This window comes from Physeter macrocephalus, chromosome 7, assembly GCF_002837175.3.
Source record: "Physeter macrocephalus isolate SW-GA chromosome 7, ASM283717v5, whole genome shotgun sequence".
Lineage (NCBI taxonomy): Eukaryota > Metazoa > Chordata > Mammalia > Artiodactyla > Physeteridae > Physeter > Physeter macrocephalus.
The window spans coordinates 153360964-153380447 of record NC_041220.1 but is presented as its reverse complement, the minus strand read 5'-3'; the positions used below and the strand labels follow the sequence as shown (position 1 = coordinate 153380447).

Here is a 19484-nt window from a genome sequence, read left to right as displayed (position 1 = left end):
ATCCCACATGCCGCGGAGCGGCTGGGCCCGTGCGCCATGGCCGCCGAGGCTGCGCGTCCGGGGCCTGTGCTCCCCGCCGGGAGAGGCCACAACAGAGGGAGGCCCGCATACCCCAAAAAAAAAAAAAAAAAAAAAAGCTTCCGTGGGGAAATAAAAAACAAAGACAACAAAAATCGGGGTCCTGACCTAGCCCCGGAGTCCAGATTCAGTGGGCTGAGGGGGCGCGGGCAGAGTCACAGCTGTTATAAGTGCCCGGATGTCTCTGATGTTGATTCAGCCACGAGACTCGCCCCGGCCGACAGGCATCGTGCGCACTCTGTCCAGTGCACCCGAGGGCCTTGGGAATGTTGAAGGCGATCCACGCAGGGGCCCTCTGGTCCCTCACCTCTCACCATCAATCTGCACAGTTCCCACTTAATATCTGACTCCCCAGGTTCTGTGCCTTTAGAGAGCTTAAAGCTGTGCTGTCAAGAGTTAGATTCTCAGGAGCAAGTTTTCTGGGATGGGGTCTCTGGCCCACGTACAAACTGTTACAATAATAATCTTTTTTGTTCCTGGGGAAAAAAAAAGAGTTGGGTTCCCTGAAGGTCTCAGAGGGAGGAGGTGGTACGACCCTGGAGCTGATGTCTTCAGCCACATCCCCCATGGTGCTGGGTCATCTGTTACACTCAAGGTGGCTGGAAGAAAGTCCGTGGTGATTATTCGGTTTTCGGGTTCATGGCCAAGTCTAGCGTGTCATGTCGAATCCTTAGGGTGGAGCCTGGGTCTCACTTTCCTGTGTCTCCAGGGCCTCAAGAGTGGCCAGCACACAGAGGTGCTCTGTGACACTTGCTGTGACTCAGCCAGCAGGAGAGCAAGGCACACCAGCGGCAAAGAAGGGGACACAGAGGGAGGAGCAAGCAGGGTTTACGAGAGATGAGCCAGAACGGGTCAGTCCTGGGCCTCGGCGGCAGGTAGGCGGCTTCCAAAAAGGTTGTGTAAGGCGGATGCCTGTGCCGTTCAGCACTGCCGCCCGGGCCCAGAGAGGCCCACAGCACGGGGAAGGTGGCCCGGAAGGCCAGACAGCCCGGCCGCACGCAGCCCAGGGGCACCGGGCCAGCAGGGCCAGAGGGAGGGCGGCGGACCCACCCGGAAGCCCTCCTGCCACTGGCATAACCGCCGGGGAGGGCAGCAGGGCCAGGGCGGCACTCACCCCCTGCCCCATCCCTGGGTAAGAGCCGCAGTCACGTGAAGGCTGAGTGTACGGATCGGAAACTCCCCTGCCCCAGGACCCAGCCAGGACGCCTCGCCATTCAGGGTTCCAAATGTTGAACTCCGGAGGCCGGCCGGCAAGTGACAATGCAGGAATCAGCCCTAAAGATACCAGCCTGGGTCGGTCACACTAAGGGGACAGGAGGAGCCATGGGACTGAGCGTGGAAGGAGCTTCGTCACTCACATGCTGGGCACCCGGCCCCCGGCCTCCCCCGCACTCAACAAATTGAAGGACAGAAAGCACACCAAGGGGAACTTCGTATCCCCAGTAGTAATGACAATGACAGAAACACTAGGCAGCTAGAACGAAAAGGGGGGAGTGAAGAAATGTGAATCTGAGAGAGAAATGGGTCCCCAGCTGGTCCCTGATGGAGGAAGGCTGAGGAGGCGGCCGGGAGCAAGGAGGGCGGGGCACAGAAGGCCTAGAACCAAATGCTGCACGGGAAGCAGCGTGTCAGCTCGGCACCACTGACACTCCAGGTGGCTCAGCCTCTTCGGGGGGCCGTCCTGGGCACTGCACGAGGGTGAGCACCATCCCTGGCCTCCACCCACCAGATGCCGGGAGCACCTCTCCCAGGCATGACCATGAAAAATGCCCCAGACACTACCATGTGTCCCTGGGAGGCAAAACCAGCCCCAGGTGAGAACCACTGCTCCCAACAATTCTACCAAGAAGGCTGGCATAGTCAAGGACCCATTATTTTAGCTGTGGTCTTTACATCATTTTCTCCCCTCACAAAGCTCCAAAAGGCTTGGTATATTAAAGTTAAAATCAAAGGGATAAGACAAAATGAAGTTAAGGTAACCACTTGGGCATTTATTGTTCCAAGAACTTGTAAACTTCACTCTGCAAGAAACAGCCTTCTCATTTTGAGAGAGATTTCTATTACTAAACTGCCTGGGAAATTTATTCCTTCTATTAGGTATTCAAACTCTGCATTCCACATATTCCATGCAGTCCTGAGCAACACACAAGCCCAGGTAGCTGTACAACTGCTTCACTTTTTGAAGAACTCAGCTAATCAACACTTCCGATGACATTTATAAAAATCCAGTTTAATGCTGCACTGGAGAGTAACAATTGTTTCACTCTACAAAAAGAGTTCCTAGCATCCGTGGGATCAATATGAAAAGTCATTCATATGTAACAACTCAAGTGTGGCACTCTACTTACTATTTATGTGGTCCATGTAATAAATTCCAATTTGTTTATCATATACAGTTTCCCATCCTAAAGGAAGTTCATCCCCAACACAGTCGGCAAAGGTCAATGGCTTTGTTATCCTGCAAAATAAAATTATGAAAGCAAATTTGAAAGTGAGGTCAATTTCACGTAAGTTTGCTGAATCGACTCTAGAATTCGGTTTCAATACAAAATTATTATCTAATTGACTGCTTTTGCTCCAACTATTTACTTGGAGAATTAACTCACTGGCTTTGCCTAAATAAGCATCAGTAACAATATCAGTACACTCACAGTTAAAAGCATTACTATCTCACAGTGCAACTTTAAATACCAGCAAAAACAGATATTGACAGTTACAAAACAGGTAAAACAAGCATGTTCTTCCAAGCTGTATGTTTAATGAGGTGATGACAATGGAATGCCGCTCTGCCACAACAGGAGAGCACCTATGTTCTCATTCCCTGACAAATGTTCCCCCCTCACAACTTTCAGTTTCTGTACATTACAGCTTAAATGTATCTAAAGTGTATTTGTAAGTTTCATCTACCAGTGGTCATAAATGAAGGAGTTAAATGTTAACCACTGACCAAAGGCAAAAAGCCAAACAAGCATGGTAACAATACAAGGAGATGCCTACTAAATAGTGCCTGTATTCTTTACACAGTAGGAATCAGAAACTGCAAAGGATCCTCTTTGTTTTCTGGAGAAAAACAACAAAAGCACCTTGTCTACAGACATTTCTCCTTGAAGTAAATCTGATCAAGGAAAGCTTGGCTTGACACAGATAGATAAAGGAAAGGTTTTCCAGATGGGTTTAAGTAGAACCTCCCCCACCCCTACACCCCATGATCACATTGATTGACAAGACAGCTGTGGCATAAAACAAGCCGCCCCTATAAACGTCTGAGTCCAGGCAGCTATCTATTCAGTTGTCTCTATAAATGCACACTGACTGGTATGCATGGGAATCTGATAACCTAAATTTCACTAACTCAGTCTTCCCACATCTCTGTTCCAGTCTCTGGCCCCAGGAAACTGAGACACCACAACCAACGCCAAGCCCCACAAGACCAGTATGAATTTTGAACATGTTATTTCCCCAAACTGGTTCGACAACAAAGCTCTCTCTTCCAGTAGCTTTTAGAAATTGATAAACACTATCAGAACGGTACTGATTGAACTCATCTTCGTTTTAAACATAATGATTTTAAGAAGTTAGAGTCAATATCAAAACAGAAATACATATACAGAAGGTAAAACACACCATGGAAATCCTCTCAAATACGATGCGCTCAAAACCCCACGACATCACAAGATGAGCCTACCGCATAGTGTCGGTCCCAGCCCCAAACACCAGTGTCCGCAGCACGGTTCCTTTACGGGTCAGGAATGGTGTGGTGGTGGCGTGGTTCCAAGTCAAACAGGTAATGGCAGGCTGTTGTGCGTGACTCAAGTCCTGAATGGGACCAAGCCACAGCAAATGCTACCTGAAGATAAACTGAGTCCTGAGCACAACTCTGCTATTCTAGATTCATGTATAAGCCTAGAGAAAGATGTCCAAGCACAGGCACATTCTAAGCATCTTGACATACATGATCTCATTTAGTAGACAAATATAGGTGGGAAGGGCTTCCCTGGTGGCACGGTGGTTAAGAATCCGCCTGCCAATGCAGGGGACACGGGTTCGAGCCCTGGTCCGGGAAGATCCCACATGCCGTGGAGCCACTAAGCCCGTGCGCCACAACTGCTGAGCCTGCGCTCTAGAGCCCGTGAGCCACAACTACTGAAGCCCGTGCGCCTAGAGCCCACGCTCCGCAACAAGAGAAGCCACGGCGATGAGAAGCCCGCTCACCGCAACGAAGAGTGGCCCCCGCTCACAACTAGAGAAAAGCCCCGTGCGGCAACGAAGACCCGACGCAGCTAAAAATAAAATAAATTAATTAAAAATATGGGTATATGTGTGTGTATATATATATATATATATATATATATATATATATATATATGTGGGAAGCCTGACCTTCTAGCGCTGCTGAGCCAAATTCATTTACTTTACAACTCACAACTGTTATAAAACTATTGCAAGTTCATACTTTTCAATTTTCTATCCAATAAACAACGCAAGTAAGTAAAATAACACTTCCATACTCTTTCTTCTAAAAATAAACTGACACATCTACCATTTTGGTAAATTTTATTTTGGCCTGATATAGAATCCGTATGTCTCAGATTCCACTTCTCTAAACAGAGCATGGACTTTGCATGATCATCCACAGACTCAGTACTTCGAAGCAAGCAGATGAGGAGTCACGCCTCTCGGAGTCCAGCTCGCACCACGAGCAAGGAGAAGTTATCAAGTCCTTGCTGTTGATCTCCTCTGTCCACAGGGCTCACGCTTGGAGACTGTTTACTCACTTGACAGCAGTTCGAACAGGCTCAATGAAGAAGTTTTCCAGCTCCCAAAAGACAGAAGTGGTAAACTGGAAGGCAAGGACAGGGGGCCCTTGGGCAGGAAGAAGGCAGCAAAGGAAGCAGCTGACAGCAGGGAGAAACACCCACTCCCTGGCTTCATCCATTACACCGTGAAACATCTATGCTGCGCTTCTGCTTCATCCACCTATTTATCAGGATGGCACACCCTCCAGACTTCCAGATAGCTGTCACTTCATTGTATGTAGACAAATTTTGGCGTGATTTTCAATAAGAGCATTGAGGATATCTCAATTCATTGTCCTGTCACCCACAGGTATGCCAGTCCAGGCTCTTGAGTTCTCATCTCCCCAAAAACTTGATGCTAGATTTTTCCCACCAACTCCTTCCCATGGTCACTACACACAGACCCCAGGGTATTTTTGTTTCTGTTACACAAAGTTTAGGAAACACACCTAAATAGGAGAGAAATGTCCATGCACACCACCACTCAAAAACAACCATTATTCCTATTTTGATGTGTCTTCCTCCATCTTTTTTCTGTATGTTCTTTTTATTCGTCTTTTTCTGACAGTCATGATCATACAGTATACACAATTTTCTCCCCTGCCTTTTCCACTTAACTTTGTAACACGTTTACTTAATAATTCATACCTTGAGTCTCTCCAAAAATTATTCAAGATGGCCTAACACTATAGCCTAAGGATTCTGTCCCCGCTTGTTATAAATTATTTGTAAACATCACCTGGAACAGCTGAATAGATTAAGCTCCTTGAGAACAATTACCCTGTCTCAGCTGCCTTTGAACCCCCAGCACCCAGTCTAAGAATAAATAACTTGCATTTTTACAAACAGTTCGTTAAGGGGATTAATATGCTTTACCTAAGCACTCTCCAACTATTGATAGCTACACTATTTCCTAATTTCCACTAGTGTAAATATTCATGAGAGCTGCTTTGGAAAACAGTTCAGCAATTTCTCAAATATATAGTTAAACACAGAGTTTCCATATGGGTCAGTAATTCTACACCTAGGTGTATACCTAAGAGAAACGAAAACATATGTCCACACAAAAGAACGTCCACAGCAGCATTACTCGCCAAAGCCAAAAGGTGAAAACTGAGGGCCATCAACTGATGAATGGTCAAATAAAACATGGTCTATCCATACAATGGAATATTATTCAGCCATAAAAAAGAATGAAGTACTGGCACATGCTACAATATGGATGGACCTTGAAGTCACTGTGCTGGGTGACAGAAGCCAGACACAGTGGCTACATGTTGTATGCATCCATCTACAAGAAATGTCCAGACCAGGCAAATCCATAGAGACAGAGGGTACATCAGTGGTTGCCAGGGGTTGGAGATAAAGAGAGAATGGGGAGTGATTGCTAAGGGGTTAGGCTTCCTTTAGGGGGTGATAAAAATGTTCCGGAATTAGATAGTGGATGATGGTTGCACAACTTTGTGATTATACTAAAAACTAGTAAACAGCATGCTTTAAATGGTGACTTTTATGGTATATGTGAATTACATCTCAATCTAAAAAACTATGACGAAAGGAACATCTCTGTGCATACAGCTCGTAATCTGTATTTACAATTATTTTCTTTGAAAGATTCCCAGAAGTAAATTTACGGGGTTGAAGGATATGAAGGTCTTTTCTCCTTACTGTGAAGTCAATGTAAACAATTCATACAGTAAAGTAAAAAGCATAGGAAATAAAATCACCTATAATCCAGAAGCCCTGGATTCATGGTTTAGCTTATTTTCCTACATTTTTCCACAGCTGATATCATACCAGATACAATTTCACACACTAATTTTTTTCATTTGTGTATTTCCTCATGTCCTTTAAGTCTCTGTCACCATTGCTTTCTATCATTTTAGAACCTTCCGTCATATGCAGTAAACCATAACTTTTTTACCAGGCACCTCAAATCATCTATTTAGGTATGTTCCAATTTTCTGCTCTTTCTTGTAAATGATGGACATGAGCTCACAGCAAACACCTGATGTACACTGCCAAGGTGCTTTAGCATCAGCATACACTCCTACCAGTGAAGTGAGAGATGGCCTTTCTCATCACCCTCTGGGGATATCTTGAATGCACTTGTTCAAGGGCTCGGGACAAATCTGCACGGCACGAGCGTGCTTCACTTTCAAAGAACAAGCAGGTAGGGAGTGCAGCGTAAGCTCCCCGGCATTTTCAGGTGTGGGGGAAGTGTGTGATGAGCTGAGAAGCCGGCACCAGTGTCCTCCCACAGCAAAGTCCGCTCTGCAGTGGGACGTGAAGGCCCCCACGCGGCCAGTTCTCACTGGTCTCCTCCTACCTGAGCAACATCAACCCAGAGCTGCCAGCTCTCCCTGCCCTCAACCGCCCCGCACAGATCTTCCCACTGTAGATTCCCCGCTTCACAAACGGCTCTTCTTGGCCTCAGCAGAGGACATGAATATGGTTTGCTGGCCGTTCTTACCAGAATTGGTCCAAAAGAAGGGAGAGAATGCTGGAGGACACAGACACGGGCTTCTTTTTGTTCCCTTTTGCTTGCTGCATCCTGCGGGGCTCTTTAAGAAGTGGCACTGGGCCATCTCAGCCAGCACCAGTTCCCAGAGAGCCATTTACTTCCATGAAACCTTGCATGAGTCATTCCTTCTCTCTCTGGGCCTGCCTCAGTTTCCTAATCTTTAAAATGGGGGTGGGGACTTCCCTGGTGGTCCAGTGGCTAAGACTCTGCGCTCCCAATGCAGGGGGCCCAGGTTCGATCCCTGGTCAGGGAACTAGATCCCACATGCATGCCACAACTAAAGATCCGCACGCCGCAACTAAGACCCGGTGCAGCCAAATAAATAAATAAACATTTTTTTTTTAAATGGGGGTGATCCGACCAACCTCACGGGGTCATGCTGGCTGGGTGCAGCCTCTTCAGTTACAGCATGGAGACCAGCTCCATCCACTCCCTTTCCTGCTTCCCCCTCAACCACCAATAGACTTGCTTCAGACCCTATTAGTTTCCTTATGCTGCTGTGACAAATTGCCACAAACTTGGTGGCGTTAAACAACACATTTGTCATCTTACAGCTCCGGAGATCAGAAGTCCGACTGATGTCTGTAATAGACTACTGGCATCCGCGGCGGCTCCTTGCATCTTCAAAGCCAGCCACAGCAGGTAGAGATTACAGATTACACTGGGCCCACCCAGATCATCCAGGATCACCTCCCTGTTGCAAGATCCTTTATTTAGTCACATGTGCAAAGCCCCTTTTGCCATGGAAGGTAACATATTCACAGGGTCCAGGGAGTAGGACGTGGACACCTGGGGAGGCCAACACTCTGCCGAGCAGACAGCCACCGAGAGACTGCAGGGCTGACAGCGGGTGGAGCCGGCCCGGCGGCGGTGGCCCAGTGCCTCAAAAGTCATGTCCTCCCCCCGGGCCGGGCCGCGCTCAGGGGGCTGGAATGTCTGACACTGACTGCCCTGAATTGCAGAAAAGTAAACGTGGGCAGCAGAAGGTGAGAGCAGAGAGAAGAGAGCAGAGTATGAGCACTGATTCTTTTTATTCAATCCATGAAGGCAAATGCATTTATTCGGACGATACACAATCTTTCTAATGGTGAGACTTTTTTTTTAATTGAGGTAACACTGGTTTATAACAATATGTTTCCTGTGTACAACATATTTCGACTTCTGCATACACTACAGCGTGCTCACCACCAAAAATTTAGTTTCCATCCGTCACCATACAGTTGACATGCTTTGATTTAGCCCTTCCCCCCACCCCCTCCCCCTCTGATAACCAGTACTCTGTTCTCTGTGTCTACGTGTAAACACTGGTTCTGAACACATTTTCTTTATCAAAAGGAGGCCAGGGTAATCCTATGGTGCCTGTACTACACTTTCCAGTCTCCTGGAACAAGATAATCTCTATATTTCCCATTCACGCTTATTTTTAATATGCAATTCAGAGAGGATGCTATTCATCTCAATTTCATTCCAAACCAATCCTCAAGAAATTATGATGACTCCCTCGCCTTTTCCGACACACCTGGTTCACAGCGAGTTTCAGAGCCCGCCAGAACACGGGCCCCAGGCTGTTTGTGGGTATTTACGTGGTGAATTAGACCCCGTTTGCTGTGCTAGTGCTTCTCCAACTTCAATGGTGTAACACTGACACCCAAGAGCTGGGTTCTCACTTAGCAGTGAGTGGGTCCCTGAACTCCCTGAAACTACACAAAAACAGCAAAGTTAAAACAGCAATGAATACACCACAAGCCTGCCACATTAGTCCTGAAAAGTCACTCAAATAATCACATTTATTATTTATAGAACACGCATATACTTGATTTGGCAATTGTCAACTAGTCTCAATTCTAGAATTTAGGGTAAAGAGTAATCACACCTAGAACTTAGTCTAAACATTGCAAGTGACATTTCAGTGTATTACTGTAGCATGAGTGACCCGATTTTAGTGTTGGGTCTTAGAATTGTTCTTGAATTACATTTGTGGTTTCCATGTGAAAAGACTGTCTTCTTAGGAATTTTTTTTTAAATTACATATTATCGGTCTGGGGGCCTCCCTGGTGACGCAGTGGTTAACAATCCGCCTGCCAATGCAGGGGACACGGGTTCGAGCCCTGGTCCGGGAAGATCCCACATGCCGCAGAGCAACTAAGCCCATGTGCCACAACTACTGAGCCTGCGCTCTAGAGCCCACGAGCTACAACTACTGAAGCCCGTGCGCCTAGAGCCCAAGCTCTGCAACAAGAGAAGCCACCACAATGAGAAGCCCGCACACTTATCACTTTGTAATAAGTGACAGCACTTATCACTCTGTAATCATTATTTGATATGGCTGCCTCCCCTATTGGTCTGTGAGTTCCTTGAGAAAAAGGATTCTGTTTCTCTAATTCGTCTTTTTAGAGAGCCAGAGCCCTCACATACAACAGGCCTTCATTAAACTGTTTGATAAACTAATCAGGCCAATTTTAGAAACTTATACCATATAAAAACCACAATGGAGCCAATTAGTAGTCAAGGAACAACTGGAAGAGGGCAGACTAGAATTTGACTGAGCTTGCAAAGCCTAAATTGTAAAAAAACAGGGCTCAGGAGGCCAAGGTGCTACGCGATCATTCCTCCCTCGAACAGCTCTCCTTAGGCAGATACATCCTAGCAAGGGAGAAAGGTGGTTCAGCAGGCCACAGAGCGTGATGAAATGTCCCTGAAGACCTCCTCACATCCTCTGTTCTGATCCTCTACCGACCAAGCCCACTTCTCATCTACATTATGGTTTCCTGAGTGTGGGCCTTTCCACCAGGAAGGGAGAGTCCAGGGTGGACAGGGGCGAGATCCTGGCAAGATGTTCTTTCCTCCAGCAAGGAATAAAGTGTCCAAAGGCAAACCAATCTAGGAGATATTTCGGAGGACCAGCAAACTTCCTGGGGGCTCCACCTCACCAGTGATCCTACCGGTTCTCACACGGGTTCAGACACTGGTGAACCGAAGTCACAACACCTGAAAAAGACCACGAGCTGGTGACTGAATAAGTGTAAAGTCCTACAGTGTATGTTTTGTTGAATCATGCTGACAATGGACAGACACTGCAACAACTTGTAAAAACATCATGGGAGGAAAAACTTCCAACTGAGGCAACTATACTTTAAGCACATACTAGCGAGGATGAGCCTGGGCAAATGACTGTCTGGCTGTGCCTCACTTTTCTCATCTTTACTATGGGGTTGGGGGGCTGAAAGGCTGTAACCAATATCAAGGTTTTGGGGACTTATTACATACTGCATAAACATGCATTTTCCTTCCATGCTATTTTTTCCTCTAAAAACTGGGGGGATGTCAGTATTATTCTGATGTAGCAGTATAATACTGTACGAGTGGAACACAGTTTAAAAGCCTGGGATTGAGGTGCTAGAATGCAGGGCTGAGCAAGCTGCCCACAAGCCAAGATGCAAGTCTACCACCCAAAGGAAACCACAGCCAGAGGGGCACCCGATCGCAGTCACCTGTCTGAGCACCTCACCGAGGACGGTCTTCCACCTTGAAAATGACAGAAAAAGAATTTCCCATCAAGCCCATCAAGTGCACAATCCTGAGATAAGTGAAAACACGTTGTTCACCTCAAACATAGGCTCTAATGATACAACTGAGACTAAAATAAAGACAAACTTCAGCCCAGTTAATAAAAAGAATTCTCTAGGACAGCGCTGTCCAATAGAAATATTTACAGTGAGGACCACATACTTAACTAAAAAATTCCTAGGGCTTCCCTGGTGGCACAGTGGTTGAGAATCCGCCTGCCAATGCAGGGGACACGGGCTCGAGCCCTGGTCCGGGAAGATCCCACATGCCGCGGAGCAGCTAAGCCCGTGCGCCACAACTACTGAGCCTGCGCTCTAGAGCCCGCGAGCCACAACTACTGAGCCCACGTGCCACAACTACTGAAGCCTGCGCCCTAGAGCCCGTGCTGTGCAACAAGAGAAGCCACCGCAATGAGAGAAGCCTGCGCACCGCAACGAAGAGTAGCCCCCGCTCATGGCAACTAAAAAAAGAAAGCCGGCACGCAGCAACGAAAACCCAACGCAGCCAATAATTAATTAATTTAAAAAAATTTCTAGTAGCCATATTTAAAAGGGTAAAAATAAACAGGTGAGATTATTTTAATAATATTTTCTATTTAACACAGTACATCCAAAATACTATCAACTTGACATGTAATGATTATAAAAATTATAAATGAGATATTTGACATCCTTTTTTGGTATGAAGTCTCTGAAAGCCAGTGTGTGTTTTACGCTGCGAGCTCACTTCCTGCCGGGCTCGCATATCTCACGCGCCCAGGTGCCCATCTGGCTGCGGCTACCGCGCTGGACAGCACAGCTCCGGGACCTCATCTCGTTCTCAGACAGTCTGATTCTACGAAGGACCACGGCAAAGTCCACTGGCTGAGACTGAGACCACTTAAGAAACATCCAGCCTGAGACACCGTCTTCTACAAGCCCCTGGTGGGGATCTGGAAAGAGTCAGGTTTCTAAGACCGCAAAACATCCTGCAGGGAACTGTTTCCCTTCCCTCCGCCCCTGGCTGCCCATCCGCCTTCCCAGCAAGCCCCGCGGGAACAGCTATTCCCAAACTTGGAGCGTTCTTTCCCTTTCCCATGCTTCCCTCCCGGCCCCTTCCTGTTCAAATCCTGATGCGTCTTCCAAGATTTGGCCCAGATTCCTCCTGCCCAGACCCAGCCCACCCCAGCAGGAAGTAAGCTGTCCTTTCTTGGGCCAGCCTCAGCACTTTCTCTCTCCTCCTGGGACAGTTATTAAAACTCTAAGTAGAACGTGGTTATGTGTTCACATCGCATCTCCCGTAGCATTTGTTCCTTCCGGGCAAGAATGGCATCTCCTCCAGCTCTGACCTGCCCCCACAGAGCTCCACGGCGCACCCCAGTAGGTGCTCAGCTGCACACACAGGGTGAGTCACAGACAAGACCCGATTAAGGGCGAATGGAGCCTGCCACCAAATACATGTCCACGGCATTTCTAGAGCTGTTCTCACACGTCTCTGCCTCGACAGGGTATGCTCATGAGCAGGTGGCTGTGCAGATCTGAGGCTTGAGAGACTGGATCCAAGAAAGTGGGCTGCTGCGTGACGGATGCATCGCTTCCTCTTCGGGGACGGGAGGAACAGGTGCTCGAGATCTGTTTACCAGCGCCATAGGAAAGGCGGGCTTGTCGCATTATGAATTGCATCCTGGATGCACAGCGCTAAGGAAGGAGAGCCAGTGCAGGCTGGAGGGCCCTCGCAAGGAGACCCAGAGTCAGCTCTGGGCCTCCCAATACTCCACAGCTGCCCTCCAAGCCCCCGTGCCCACCCAAGCATGCACAGACCAGCCCTCAGAACCTAGCCCCCTCCCAATGGACCCCAATGGCTCCTCCTCCCTGGGCTCCCGACCAGGCCGACTGGCCACCAGGGAGAACCCCAGCCAATGAGGTTCTCAGCAGGGGTGGGTGGAGAAACGACAACTCCCAGGAGAGTCTGACTTCTGGAACCTGCCTTTTACAAAGAGGAACCAGAAAAGCAGGCATTCCAAAATACACAGGCAGAAAGCAGATCAGCAGATCAGCGGCTGTCAGGGACCAGAGTGGGAAAGTGGGGGATGGGAGATGGAAATGTTCTAAAACCGAACATTGTGGTGATGGTCGTCCAGCTGTATATAGTTACTAAAACTCGTTGAACTACACTAAAATGGTGAATTTTGTGGGATGTAAATTACACCTTACTAAAAGCTGTGTTAAAAAAATACACACACACATTGAGATTCCTAATAAGTACTTCATTTACAGTAGGAAGAAACAATGTCAGGACTCCAAGTCATATGAAACACTGGGGAGAAGAAAAAAAAAATCCAAGGACGTAGGTGACTGTCATCTCACTCACGTTAAACTGTTACACACATCTGGCGATTTTGATCCACAAATTCTAAGTCATGGCTGATCAATGTCCCGGACGTCTTCCAAATAGCTGGACACATATTGAAACATTCTCTAAACCATCATTCCCAATCCTCTGTATTCATCTGTCACATTACTCTAGTCACGCTCTCATGCTACAGCCACAGCCCATTAGTGAGCAGTGAAATTGATGGAGTAGGTCCCAATCAGTGTTTTGGTTTAAAAAGAAAATACTGGAGCACATCACACCTCACAAGGGTAGGACGTACATACTATGTCATGACACTTTTCTTTCCATTGCACATGTGATACAGAATGGTCTCCTACTTTCCGGAGCAGTACTTGGCAAGGCAACGCTCCAGGATATACCTGTAGGTGGCTGCATCCAGTCACACAAGAACCACCATGCTTAATGCACACGGCTGCCACCTACCACCTGTAGGTTTCGCAGACACCGCTGAAAGTGTGCAGTCACAGCCGCCAGCCCCCCCGGGCAAAGCCCGCATTGTGCTCAGAGGGACGGGAGAAACGTCTTTAATCAGCACAACAATTTTAAAAAGGTGGGTCCCAGGGCTTCCCTGGTGGCACAGTGGTTGGAGTCCGCCTGCAGATGCAGGGGACACGGGTTCGTGCCCCGGTCCGGGAAGATCCCATATGCCGCGGAGCGGCTGGGCCCGTGAGCCGTGGCCGCTGAGCCTGCGCGTCCGGAGCCTGTGCTCCGTAACGGGAGAGGCCACAACAGTGAGAGGCCCGCGTACCGCAAAAAAAAAAAAAAAAAAAAAAAAGGTGGGTCCCTCATAACCACCCCCACTTTACCTAAGGAGGAAACTGAGCTCAGGGACGGGCACCTAAGAAGTGGCAAGACCAGTGGGGAGAAGCCTGCTCGGGTCACCAGCGGCTCTCTGCACTCCCATCGAGCTCGGAGGAGGGATTCCAGGCAAAAATGAAAGGGTTCCTGCCACTCAGGCAGGAACCACCATCCCTGAGGAAAAGAGTAGAAATAAAGATGCTGTATTACAGCTATAAGAATACTCATAAACGCACCATATTCCGCTTTTAAATAATTTTTATCCTCCTTACTCTCCTGACAAATTGCTACTGATGATTACTCAGAGGAGACTGCAGTTTGGGAAGTTAATGACCACCTTCTTATTTTTAATATGGCCAAAACAATAGAAGAGGGACTTAAAATACTCCTTTAAGAATAAAATACAGTGTTATAAAAATTTGGTTCTTAACTTACTACTGAATACCACAGACAGGAAGGGATATTTAAAAATTAAAAGGGGAGGTTTTAAGGAAGGATTTGGGAAAAAAAAAAAAAAAAAAGAAATAGTAACAATTGACGGAAGAAGAAAGTTCAACTGAAATAGGAGAGGAAAACCCCACCGGCCAAGGAGAGCAAAGAGGCCCAACAATAACATTCTTTAGAAATGGCATCACAGGGGGAGGCGACCCGGAACAGTCTGGCCATCCTTTTAGCCAAGCGGCACACAGGCATACAGCGGCAGAGACGGCGCAGAACTCTGGGCTCTGATCTCAATTTCAGCTTTGCAAATACTGCCGAGATCGAGCTCTCCCCTGCGTACTGCTCCCAGTTGCAGAAGTCCTGTGCCAGGTTTCTAAGAGCAAGAGCTAAAGGATTTTATCACCCGCACTTTTTTGCATTAATTACCTCCCCCCACCAAAAAGACCCAGACATACACACAACTTTTTAGCAGTCACTTAATCTGTTTTCTTTCAGGCATGAGAATTCCATTCTTTACAGATGCCTCTTTGCGTATATCGCCATCTGAATCCATGAACAAAGGCAGAGGGGAAAATGCCTGAACATCTAAGACATTCAGACACCCATCAAGCTCTGATGAAGAAACATGTGCCAGGAAAGGATGCAGGGAATGGCAAGTGCTCACGGTTCTTTTAGGTCTTGGATCTCTCTGGGAATCTGAGATAAGCCATCCATCTCCTCCCTAGAAAAACATGTTTACACATATACTCAAAATGCTGCCCTCATACATACACGAAATGCTGCCTGTCCGGGAAGTCCAGTTTCGGGAACCCTGTTCCCAAAGCTCCCTGCCCAGGGGAAGAGGCACCAGGGAGAGGGCACACACAGCTCCTGGAGGAAGGGCCGGTTTCACTGGCGGTGGGTTCAAGGCCCAAGAGAGAGGAGCACCAAGGCCGCTTCTGACCTGCCCAGGGAGGACAGGGGACCTGCCCAGGCCTCACGCAGGGGGGGTGAGAACAGGTGAGGCGAAAGGAAGCCTCTCCCCCCACCCCTCCCCCTGAAGGCACGGGCGGCCTGACAAAGAGCAAGGCCGCAGGCCGGCAGGGAGGCCTGAGGAAAGGAGGCGGGCGCCCGGGCATCAGATCTGTTTCGGAGGAAGGTCCCTGGGGCTACAGAGAAAGCGGACACCAGGAAGGGGGAGCAGAGGCCGGGCGGGAAAGGTCGAGGCCCGAGGGGCGCTGGGCCTCAGTGACGGGGGCAGGTCCCTGAGTCACGGTGAGGCCACTCACCAGGCCCGTGCTGATGGCGAGGGGACACCTGAGCTGAACGCTCTGGGAAGGGGAACAGGAGTAACCACTTCTGCCGTTTCCGGGACCCTGCTGGGTTCCCTTCTACGTGACATCAGGAAGGCGGTGAGCTTAAGGTCTTGGGGGGCACCTCTGCACTAATGTGAGCCCGCCCGACGGGAAACTCATTCTCGCTGTAAAGGTTCTACAACGCAGGGCTCCCCTGAGACTCTCCAAGGAGGCAGGACGGGTCATCGCTGCCTCTGCGGCAGCCTCCCTACCGGGCCAGCTCGGGCGGGGACCACAGGCACGAGCGAGGCACGCTGGGTGTTACTGGCTCGAGTGAGACTGTCCCATAACGTAGGAAGCGGCCCCCCAAACTGCAGGCACTGGCGCAGGGACTCTGTCATTTCGCTCAATATCAAGTCATAAAAATTGTTTAAAAATCCTCAGAGCAGGACTGTGGGTAACAATACTTGGGCAGCCCCCTGAAGTGGCTTAAGAGTGAGCCCCAAACTCTCCTTCAGAACTGAAAAGAAGCCAGGTTCCCACCTAGAGGAGCTGAGTAACTACACTGCGTGACAACAGCGACTCGAAATTCCCCACCACGTGGCCACAAGCCGCGGCGGTCAGCATCTGCATGCCAACACCAGGGCTCCTTCCTCACATGCCCCCGCCACTCTGGCTGAACTTTCTGGACCCTAAAGCCTCTATCGGACAGCACTGCTCCAGAGACTCACAGGGAAGTGGGAGGATGCTGATCTCCCAGGGGAAGGAGACTGGGTGAAATGGGGTAGAGAGATGCAGCAGACAACAGCTCACTGAAGTATTTTCTCCGAGCAGCATATGTTTTAAGGTTCAAAATCTTAAAATACATTGACACTTTGGTTCACTAATCCCACTAGTACAGTGGTTCTCAACCAAGGGCCATTGTGCCTCCCGGGGACACCTGGCAGCATCTGGAGACATTTTTGGTTGTCACAAGGGTGGAGGGGAGGTGCTACTGAGTCTGGTAAGTGGAGGCCAGATATGCTGCTAAACATCCTCCAGTGCGCAGGACAGCCCACCACAAAGAATCACTCAAGCCCAAATGTCAACAGCAACACCTATGAAAAATGATCTAAAATAGGTGAAGAGCTTAATGTATAAAGAGGGGTATCACAGTACTAGGTACAGTAACAGGAAAAAGGAAACAAGCCAAACGGCCAACAATAAGGATGGGACCCAATAAATTACTGCCCACCAACAATCATGCAATAGTTAGTCCCTGAGGACCTACCACATGCCAGGCTCTGCTCAGGCACTGTGGACAAGGGAGCAAACAGCAAAACAGAATTCCCCTCCTTGTGAGGTCTACCTGGGATAATGTTTAAAGTGTGCTTAATAAGACACTGGAATAACTTGGAAGTGCTTTGGTTACTGGTCAGGGAGAAAGGGTGGCTATAAAATTACTTGATATATCACCACATTTTGGTTTCTTTACTTACAAAAAGAAAAAAGACTAGATAGAGAAGACACTCAAACACAACAGTAACTGTAGGTACAGAGCTGGAGGGGACTGTGGTATGTCTATACAAATAAAATAAGCCATTTTGTATGAGAGAGCGTTTACCCAGAACCCAAAGTGGCCTCCTCTCCTCTCCTCTCCTCTCCCCATGATCCCATCGGACAAGTGCAGCCATCACTGAATTCTTCCCGGGTTCCTGCTTCTCTCTGTCTAGAAGAAGGGCAAACCAGACAGCGAGAGCTGGAAGCACATGACTCCAAGGCCGTCCCAGGGCCAACTCAGCCTGCAGCTGTGTTCTATCCAGTTTGCAGTGTTGGCCCTCGGATATTCTACCGAAACCCCAGTGGATTTCCAACATTTAACCTCAGCAGATTTCATTTCAAATAACTGAATTTCTAACTCCCTTAGAAATCGGAAGAGCTGGCACATGGGGATAAGAGTCCCCAAAGACAAAAACGGCTAAAGCTGATGAGGGCCATCCCCTTAGGAAGGGCCACTCACTAGCATGCCACAGTCCCCACCACTGCCTGTGACCTCTGACATCTGGCAGTTTGGTTGGGGGTCCAGCCCCAGTGGGTGTTTGAGGCTGTAGTCACCACGCCAAGGTGAGGTGCAGAGGTGGGCAAACCCTTCCTGGAGCATGGCCCAGCCAACAGACGGGACGCACAGGGAGCTCCTGCCACGCAGAGCTAGGCACGAGGCTTGGTATAAATGATGCTCGTGGTCACAGGCAGGTCATCTTGGCTAAGGATAAGAGAGCTTGGGGACCCCACCCTAGGAGAAGCTCTATGAAATTTGTAAAGGGCTATTCATTTCTTTCAATACTCACTAAAGGAAAGCTATTTGAGATGCCAAGTGCCAGGAGTTAACCTCCAGGAATTCAGCTCAGCCAGGGAGCAAATAAATAACAAATTGCCACTACCTGACAAACTCCCTCAATGGTAGGGGCACGCAGAGGGCGATGGAAGCTCAGAGGAGGAAGCGATGCAACATAAACATAAGTGATTTTTAGGTTCAGCAGAACATCAAACCCTGAGGCCCCGTCACTGCTCCAAAGCAATAATACAACGGCATTTATAGCTAGCTATTCGACCTTTCGTTCCCCTTTACAAACGTCAATGTTTCTGGTTTCTCACGTCAAGGCTTATCTGCCCAAGTTTTAGGATGGGATTGAAATCATCAACAAATATTCATTCATTACCGTGAACAAGATGGGATCCGTTGGCTGCAAGGAGAATCACCAGGGGCGTCTGGATTCAACCCGGAAGTGGGACCTCACTGATTTGTGGGGGATCGCGAGCAGCAGTAGTTTTTAAACGCTCTTTAGATAATTATAACTTGAAGTCTGGCTTGAGCCAACGTGTATAAGTGAAGCTCTCACAGGTAAATAGTCATCCGGCTCCTGGGGGGCAGGGGGGCGGGGCGGGGGCATCCCCACAGAGAGGGAAGATGGGAGGTGAGCGGAGTCAGGAACTATATATGGGAAGCACACGATCAGTTACTTTAAGCAGCATCTGCTTTTCAAACTGAGAATTCCACCTAGAATATTTAAAATATCTTTAGAACTCTAATCAAATAATTATTTATTCAGCCCAGGGGTGGGTGATGGCATTGCCACTTGGCAAGGGCAAGAAAAGCTCTGGGAAACACAAGGGATGAGGGCAGACCCCAGACAGTGTACAGTCTGGCAAAGAGGAGAGAACAGAAAACTGCCAGCCAAATACATGCACTAAAAACATTTCACGACGATATGCTTCTGCATGTGGTAGAGAGTAAAATGCCACGCTCATCCCAGGGTCAGTTTCTCCTTTTTCAGAGGGAGACAGTGGTTCTAAAATAGTCATCAATTTTTAAAACTGGAACACAGAGCACGTGCTAAGCACGAGACACACAGCTGACCAGGAGATTATTCGAAACAGACTTTCCTTTGCCTTCTTTCTAAGGGTGAACGTGACGCAGTACTTAAGTAAAATGATCCTATAAAAACTGCCCAGCAGGGGCTTCCCTGGTGGCGCAGTGGTTGCGCGTCCGCCTGCCGATGCAGGGGAACCGGGTTCGCGCCCCGGTCTGGGAGGATCCCACGTGCCGCGGAGCGGCTGGGCTCGTGGGCCATGGCCGCTGAGCCTGCGCGTCCG

At 48.5% G+C, this 19484-nt stretch overlaps 1 protein-coding gene across 4 annotated transcripts in view; it reads right to left on the bottom strand.

The window, feature by feature from the left end:
- Positions 1–19484, bottom strand: part of WWC3 (WWC family member 3) — a 127627-nt gene that overhangs the window by 84255 nt on the left and 23888 nt on the right. For all 4 annotated transcript variants that reach the window (XM_024115455.3, XM_028492513.2, XM_024115457.3 and 1 more), the window contains exon 2: positions 2427–2536. In XM_024115455.3, coding sequence (XP_023971223.2) covers positions 2427–2536 — 110 coding nt within the window. The remainder of the gene's footprint in view (positions 1–2426; positions 2537–19484) is intronic.